This window comes from Dipodomys merriami, unplaced genomic scaffold (assembly GCF_024711535.1).
Source record: "Dipodomys merriami isolate MVZ:Mamm:240054 unplaced genomic scaffold, mDipMer1.0.p SCAF_137, whole genome shotgun sequence".
Lineage (NCBI taxonomy): Eukaryota > Metazoa > Chordata > Mammalia > Rodentia > Heteromyidae > Dipodomys > Dipodomys merriami.
In genome coordinates, this window is record NW_027202682.1 from 2,933,080 (window position 1) to 2,941,140 (window position 8,061).

At 55.3% G+C, this 8,061-nt stretch overlaps 1 protein-coding gene across 5 annotated transcripts in view; it reads right to left on the minus strand.

Moving 5' to 3' along the window:
* LOC138825494 (NLR family CARD domain-containing protein 3-like) overlaps nucleotides 1-7,461 on the minus strand; it is a 25,548-nt gene extending 18,087 nt beyond the window's left edge. For 3 of the 5 annotated variants that reach the window (XR_011371415.1, XM_070020136.1, XM_070020135.1), the window contains exons 1-4: nucleotides 7,227-7,439; nucleotides 3,060-3,565; nucleotides 1,208-2,960; nucleotides 70-156 (exon numbers count right to left, since the gene is read on the minus strand). Coding sequence is in view for 3 of the 5 variants with exons in the window: in XM_070020136.1 (XP_069876237.1) it covers nucleotides 70-156; nucleotides 1,208-2,960; nucleotides 3,060-3,558 (2,339 nt within the window). In the remaining 2 variants the exon portion in view is untranslated. Of the gene's footprint in view, nucleotides 1-69; nucleotides 157-1,207; nucleotides 2,961-3,059; nucleotides 3,566-7,226 lie in introns of all 5 variants that reach the window. The other 2 variants (XR_011371414.1, XM_070020134.1) reach the window with 2 other exon arrangements.
* Between the last annotated feature and the right edge of the window lie 600 nt (nucleotides 7,462-8,061).

Here is an 8,061-nt window from a genome sequence, read left to right on the forward strand (position 1 = left end):
AGCAGAGAGGATGATGGGAGAGGCGGTCTGGACCCCATGACACAGGTGGGTCTCCAGGGTTAGCGTTACCTGATCTTCTGAATGCGACAGTCTTTCCCACTCAGCACGCTGCCCAGCAACTCCATCATGGGGTCCTGGAACTGGTTATTGTCCAGCCTGGCCAAGGAGAAGCAGTGACAGTGAAGGCTCCCGCCATCCACACGCAGGGTGGGGACCCCTCTCCTCCTCTGATCTACGCCCTTCACCCCCACAGGGTGCCTGTAAGTTCTGGTCTTCCTCCTGGGGTAGCAACAACCCTGAACACTGTCCACCTCTGTGGGTCCCCATTTCCCAGTTCTGCTTTGTAAACTGCTCTCTGGTCCTGAATGACCCTCATCCCTACATATTTCCTCCCTACTTGCTAAGGTCCGGAGCAGTGGACAGAGAGCATGGGCTGACAGCCCAGTCTGTAGGCAAAGCTTCTGTCAGCACTGCATGGCTCCCAGGGTCTCATGGGGTTGGATTATATCTTCAAAAAGGGCGGATTAAAGATGGGTGCTGGTGGCTCACACCTAATCCTAGCTACTCAGGAGGCTGAGATCTGAGGATCGCATTTCAAAGCCAGCCTGGGCAGGAAAAGTCAATGAGAGTTTTATTTCCAATTAGCCACTCAGAAAACCAGAGGTGGCACTTGGCTCAAGTGGTAGAGTACTAGCCTTGAGCTGAAGAGCTGAGGGACAGCACCCAGGCCCAGAGTTCAAGCCCCACGACGGACAAAAAAAGGGGGCAGATTGAAGTGCTAACTCCTAGATGTTACCCAGAGTAGGGCCCTTCCATATTCATGGTTAAGCAGACATCACACTGGGAGACACTCAGAAGGCCTCTAACCCAGTGTGGTGGTGTCCTAGGGGAGGTCGGGGCCCTGAGAGGCTGACAACACCCCACCATATGACAGTGGAGGCCAGGGCTGGTGGGAGACAGTTACAAACCAAAGACATGTGATCGCAAGGATTGCCTGGCTCACACCTAGAAGGGCAGGAGGGGCCTCCTCCAAGGCCCTTCAGATGCTGATGTCTTGACTTCTGTTTTGAGGCCCCCAGAACTCTGAGAAAGTGAGGTGCTGTGGTGTCGGTACCCAGCTTTGAGTACTCTGCTACAGGCAGCAGAGCCAGTAGCCGTTGTGGGTCTGTCTGCACTCTCCCACGCACCCTGTACCCCGTTTGCTCACCTGAGGCTCTGGCAGTAGAGAAGCTGGGGCAGCAGACTCTGGAAAACTCCTTGTCCCAGGCACAGGGACAGGTTAATCTCTTGGGAACAGGTGTCCGACACTTGCAAGAGGTAGGCCAAGGCAGCCCAGTGTTTGGGGCCAGTCAGCTTGGCCAGGGCCCCGTTCTGCAAGGCCTCTTCCACGCTGCGGGCCAGCTCTGTGTGTTGCAGCTCATGCAGGCAATGCAGGATATTGACTGAGCGAGCACAGACTGCAGTGTTGGGGTGCAGGCACCCCTGTAGGAGCTCGGCCACCTGGGCGTGGTAGGCCTGGTGCTCGCCTTGGGCCAGCAGCAGAGAGCTGGCCAGCAGGGCATTGACCCGTGGAGACAAGAGGCCTGCGAGGAAGCGCAGGAATACGTCCAGCCTTCCATCCTCAGCCTGCATAGCCCGCTGGGCTGCGCTCCTGAAATGCGCCAGGAAACCCAGCCTGGGCCATGACATGCCACTCTCGGTGAAGAGATCAAAGATGGCCCTCTTGGATGCACTGTAGTAATAGGTAGCTGCCACAAACTCCTGCAGGGACAAGTGGTTGAAACAGTAGGCCACAGAGGAGGTTAGTGTCTCCTCCCGCTGCAGGAAGCAGCCACACAGGGTGCCCTGCAGCAGGGCGAGGTCCACACCGAATGCCTTCATGTCTTGCTCATAAAACACATACTTCTTCTTGAGCAGCCCATGGAAGGCCAGCCGACCCAAGGTCCCTACCACCTTGCGAGCACTGTGGGCTACCTGCTCGATCCGTGGGTTCCCCTTGCCCTTTTCCTGGCCCTCCCCGCCGAGAGCCTTCCTGAAGTACCAAGAGTAGAGTTCACACAAGGTCTGCGGGGGCCCCAGCCCCACGTTGTGGAGTGCCAGTCTGCTGCGGTACACGTGACCCAGCGCCACCCCAGTGAGCTTGCAAAATGCCGGGACGGTACACATCACATACAAGGCCCTGTCCGTCTGCACCTGGCTCAGGACCTGGCCCAGGAGGGTCTGGTCCTCAGGGAAGGTCTGCTCCAGACACGCCTGGATCTCTTCCCTGGTAAAGCCCCGGATCTCTGTCATCCTGTCTATGAGGCCTCCTGGGATCTGCCCAGCTGCACTAGGGCGTGAGGTGATCCACACGGAAACATCTGGAAAAAGGTTGCCTCGGATGATGTTGGTAATCAGGTGGTCCACTTGGATGTCCTTCTTTGGGTCCGTGCAGGCCATGGTGTTGGAGAAATCCAGGGGTGTCTTACACTCGTCTAAGCCATCCAGGACCAAGAGGACCCTGGCTGGGGCCATGGCTGCCAGCCCAGCCTCCCCGACATTTGGGAAGGCAGAGTAGACGAGTCTGTCTGCAGACAGCTTCTCATGGGTGTTGAGGTCCCGGAAGGTCAGGGGCAGCACCAGTGAGAAGTCCTTGCCCACCTGTCCCCGGGCCCAGAGGCGCACAAAATGCCTCACCAGGGTGGTCTTGCCCATGCCAGCCACGCCAACAGTGATGGAGATCCGGGGTGGGATGGACACTCGGGACAGAGGCAGGAAGAGCCTGTCAAGGGGAATGGTCCTGGCCGGGCGCCAGCCCCCACGCATGGCTTCCACCTGCGTGAAGTCGTGTTCCCTTAGCTGTAGGTCTGTCAGGCCATCCACCAGCAGGAGGCTAGCCAGCCGGTGTGAAGAGCCGCCCAGCTCCTGGCCGCTTCCTGTCCTGCTCAGCAGAACCTCCCGGTGCCTCTGTATCCTAGAGTCTGCAGGCCAGCAGGCCAGAGAGCAGGGCAGGTGAGGGCCACAAGCAAGGCAAGGAGGTCCCTGTGTGCCCTTCCCCTGGCCTCCCAGGCTGGTCTTACCATTGCTGTGGGGTGCCTGGGGGGTGTCTGGCGTCCTGTCCAGGGCTGGTAGGTTCTGACCAAGCTGACTCCCTTTCCCAGCCAGCAAGTCCACGAGGGCCTTGACCTGCTCAGCCGGGGAGCTGGCACCGTGGATCTGGTTGGCCTCCCCACCTGACCGCATCTCCTGTTTCCTCATGGAGTCTTGGATTATGACCAGGAACTGTGACGACAGGACCCAGACCTGCTGCCTGCCATGCCTCTGTACAGCAGCCTGACAGGTGGGTGAGCCCCGAGAGCAGGGCAGGACCCCCCTTCCCTCCCCAGCCACGGGTGGACCACCGGCTTGCCTCTTAGATGAAGCTCCAAGAGCTTTTTGGTCCTGGACAGTGAGAACTGTCACATGGATGCAGGGGCCCAGGGGACCAGGCCTGGGGTTCTGGCTCAGACCTTGGCTCTGCCACTTACCCGCCGGGTGACCCTGGGTGGGGTGTGTCACCACTCTGCACATTGGTGTCATTTGTGACCTGGAAACGGTGGTAAGGGTATGAGTAGACTTTCTCAAAAGGAGGGAGGAATGAAATTGCCAGTCTGGAAGGAAATAGAGTGCATGCTTCTCCAGGTGAAGTACATTCTGGAAAAAGAACGGTGTTAAGGAGACCATCCCTTGACACTGTAATGGAGCAAATGTACTGTGCACGTGTCCAGCCCATAGAATGTCCAAATGGCAAGAGGGAGCCCTGGTGTAAATGGGGTTTGGAGTGGTTGCGTGGAGTCTCTGGAGTAAGCAGAGGTGGATGGGAACTCTGTACTTCATCATCAATTTTTTTCTTCCTGTAAACCTAAACCTCTAGGATGTGAAGAGTTTAGTTAGGAAAGGTAGAGGAGAGGGAAGAGAGGGAGCCTCTGCCCTTAGCTTTCCTGGGCTGTCCTGGAAGCCCGGGGTTTCTGGGCTGCGGGGAACCCTGTTTGCTGTGTACCAATGCAGAGACACAGAGTGGCAAAGCTGTGCCGCGTGTTCCACCTGCCCCAGTCCCAGTGCTTCCCTTGCCAAGAACAGCCACTCTGTCTGCAGCTCCCTGAGCCTGTCCACCCTCGGTCCCTCCTCACCAGGCACAGGGGGCACAGCCGTTCCTCCAGCAGGCCACAGAGACTCAGGGGAGGGTCAGCCACCTGTCTATGGTTCTACGAAAGAAAACACAGGGTCACGTGGCCCACTGCACTAGTGGCCATGCTGTGTTTAAAAATGACTCAGATGAAAAGCTGGGTATGGTGTTTCATTCTGTAATCCCAGCTATTCAGGAGGTAAAGACAGGCCAGCCTGGGCAACTTATTGAGATCCTCTCTCAAAATAAAATTTAAAAAAAATTTTTTTTTTTTTAAATTTTTGGTCGGTCGTGAGGCTTGAACTCTGGGCCTGGGCGCTGTCCCTCAGCTCTTCAGCTCAAGGCGAGCGCTCTACCACTTGAGCTACAGCGCCACTTCAAAATAAAATTTTTAAAAAGGGCTCTAGGGGCTGGGAGGGTGGCTCAGTGGTAGAGCGCTTGCCTTGCATGCTCAAGGCCCTGAGTTCGATTCCTCAGCACCACATAAGCAGAAAGAAAAAAGCCGGAAGTGGCGCTGTGGCTCAAGTGGTAGAGCGCTAGCCTTGAGCTGAAGAGCTGAGGGACAGCGCCCAGTCCCAGAGTTCAGGCCCCACGACCGGACCAAAAAAAAAAAAAATAATAAAATAAATAAAAATAAAAAGGGCTCTAGACAACGCATTTGCCTAGCAAGTACAAGGCCCTGGGTTCAATTCCTGGCCCAGCCGGGCCTGGGCAATTAGTTTCTCTCTGCCCAACATTTAGCTAACAACACGCTTGAGGCCAACAGACTCCCTGGCTTTGGGTTTTATTGGGGATCCCTGGCGTTTTAATGTGGTGTGGAAATGTTAGAAGAACATTGAGTTAGAAGTAACTAGCACTCCCCAGCCATTGAGCAATTAACCAGTGCCTGGGATAGCCTGGGATTACTAGAAATGGGGCCGGACAACAACGTCCTCACTATATTTCTGCAACATCCTTCCGGCTCTTCTCACTCTTTTATTCTTCTAAGCACCAGCCCTGTCTTTCCCAGCCAGCAAGTCCTCTAGTAATACGATGTGCATTCTCTGGGACAAGCCTCTGGCGGCCTGAATCCCGACAGAAATGAGCACTCATGCCTACTGAGACACTCATACCAGAATGCTTCTAACTGCCGTTCTGCTTTCTGTCTGTATGAGTTTGACTGTTCTAGGGACTTCCTGGGTGAGGGTATTTATCTTTTGGTGTCTGTCTTGTGTCCAGGCCAGTGCTTCCTTCCTTTTTACAACTGAAGTATCCCATTGTGTGTATAGGCACGTTTATCTCCAGTGATGGAACCTTGGGTGGTTTCTGCCTTTGGCGTCTGGTGAACTATGCTGCCGTGAACATGGTTATATAGCTAACTATCACTTGGAGACCCTGTTCTCCCTTTTCCCAGAGTGGGACTGTTGCATCATATGATCATTCTGTGGCGCTCAACTCTTTGTTGTCTTTGCTTGTTTTTTTTTTTCTTCCTGAGACAGGGTTTTGCTATGTAGCCTAAGCTAGCATTGAACTCAGATCCTCCTGCCTCAACCTCCCAAGAGCTAGGATTGCACGCAGGCGACACCATTAAAAAAAAAAATCCATGGTGAGGGACTGGACTGACAGGAGGATGAACAGGTGGACGTGGTCGTGGGATAGGGCAGGACCTGCCTTGAGCCTCGGGATGGGCCCCTAGCCCTGTGAGACCCCCATGGAGGGGTCAGGACTCCTCCTAACCAATTATACATCTTTCTTCCCTACCTTCTTAGATTGAGGGTTTTCAAATTTAGCAACTTAAAATACAAGGACACAAGTCACGCACTGGTGGCTCACGCCTAGTTACTCAGAAGGCTGAGATCTAAGGATCATGGTCCAAAGCCATCACAGGTAGAAAAGTACCTGTGAGACTCTTACCTCCAATTAACCACTCAAAAACAGGAACTGGTGGTGTAGTTCAAGTGGTAGGGTGCTATCCTTGTGCACAAAGAGGCTCAGAGACAGTGCCCAGGCCCTGAGTTCAAGCCCCAGGACTGGCAAATAAATAAATAAACAAAATGAAATGAAAATAGAAATAAAAATACAAGGACACTTGTGAAATTTTACTCAGACAAACCACATTTTTTTTTTTTTTTTTAGTATAAGTGTGTCCCTTGGATATATGATATATACAAAGCTCTGTTTCTGGCTTTTTGGTGGTTTATTGGAGATACAAGCCCCATAGCCTTTTCTGCCCGGGCTGGCATCCAACTACAGTCCTCAGGTCTCAGCCTCCTGAGTAGCTAGGATTGCAGTGTCGATCACTAGCAGCCAGGTTTGGCCGCAGCTTCTTAGATTCTCCTCTCTCCTGATTCCTTGCTTTTGTCCCGCTCCCTGGGTCTGGGGATTCAGTGAGCAGCCATCTTGAGGTGGCTGCTGAGCCCACTGAGGAAGTCACACTTGTCCCTGAGACATCCTGGTGAAGGGCAGGCCCAACCTGGGGAGCCCAGCCTGCAGCTCAGGATGGTGAGGGGCAGGCCCAGGCTCAGGGAAGCTCGTACCCCCAAGAGAAGAAGCCCTGAGGCCCAGAAGTCTGGCCCCTAGGAAAGCACTGTAGCCAATACCCCGTGGCCACCCTGCACCAGCCCTGTGCGGCGCCTGTTCCCAGCAGGCCTCTTGCATGGAGCCTCGTCCTGCTCAGGGGTGTGGCAGGGAGCCCTGGGGGTGGGGGTGGGGGACATGCGCTGACACCAGGTGACACCTTTGGGGCAGGGGCTGTTTCCTCCATTTACAGGTGGGCAACCAAGCAGAGCAGTAACTGGCCTGCTTGGGGTCCCACAGCCAGGCGTGGAGGGTGAGGATGGAGCCTGGCCTGCCTAGTCCTGCCCTTACACCCTGTCACTGGTACCTGGGTGTTGGGCTTTGTCCCTGGGGCCTGTCCTGGGGCCTATGTTAGTTCAGTCCATGCCGTGAGCCCCTCTAGCTCCAGCAGCTCCCAGCACCCAAAGGAAAGCTTCCTCTAGTTTCCCACCCTGCCCAGAGAAGCTCAGGCCAGAAAGGTCTCCATCTTCCTGCCAGCTGCCCCTTCTCCCTCCTCTGTCCCTCCTAAGGCTCAGGCTCTGCTTACCTCTGTGGCCTTGATGCTGTTACAAGGATGTGAAGACTGGGGGGGCCTGGGGACTCATGTCCACGTTCCTGAGCTTGGCCCTGCTGCGGCAGATGGGGGCTCCCAGGCCCTGGGCAGTGCCCAGGTCTGAGAAGCCTGTCTGAAGGGACCACTCTCGGGCCAGGGGGTGACAGACTCGCCGCCTCTACCCCCTCATCACACCCCGCTGTCAGTGCAGCTCCCGCTCCTCACCTCTTCCTGTACGGCCTCCACCTCAACCTTCCTTCCTGTCTGATTTCAAAAGCCAACCACCTCCCAGACAGATCAATGAGCTGAGTTTCCTTGGGCTTGTCTCTGGCTTTGTCATCACCCCAAGTGTCAGGGGGGAGCCACATTGGGGTCTTGGTTCTGGGACTGAGCATCCCTTCAGACCTGATGCTCAGGAGAACGTGGTGCAGTGCCAAAGCTGCAGACCTGCCACCTCCCCGTGACCAAGGAAGACAGGCACCATCTGCAGAGGGTCGCTTTTAGGTGGGCGGGCAGGGGAACCAAGTGAGCATCCGATTAATTCAGCGTGTGGACTGAATTTACACCCTCTAGCCCAGCTCGCCCCGCAGTGACTTCCTGTGACTCCACATCACCTGAAGACAGGTCCCCTGAGTCCTGAAACGGTAGAATGTGGCTATTTACAGCAGTCAGGAAGTCACTGTATCTGGGGGTGTTGGGGGGGCTCAGCAGGTGTCTGCACTGACAGGGAAGGGGGTTGTGAGGGATGAGAACATGTCCAGACAGAACAACACAGAAAAGTCACGACAAAGCCAGTGTGTGGAGCACCTTTCAGTGCTAGGGAGCACCT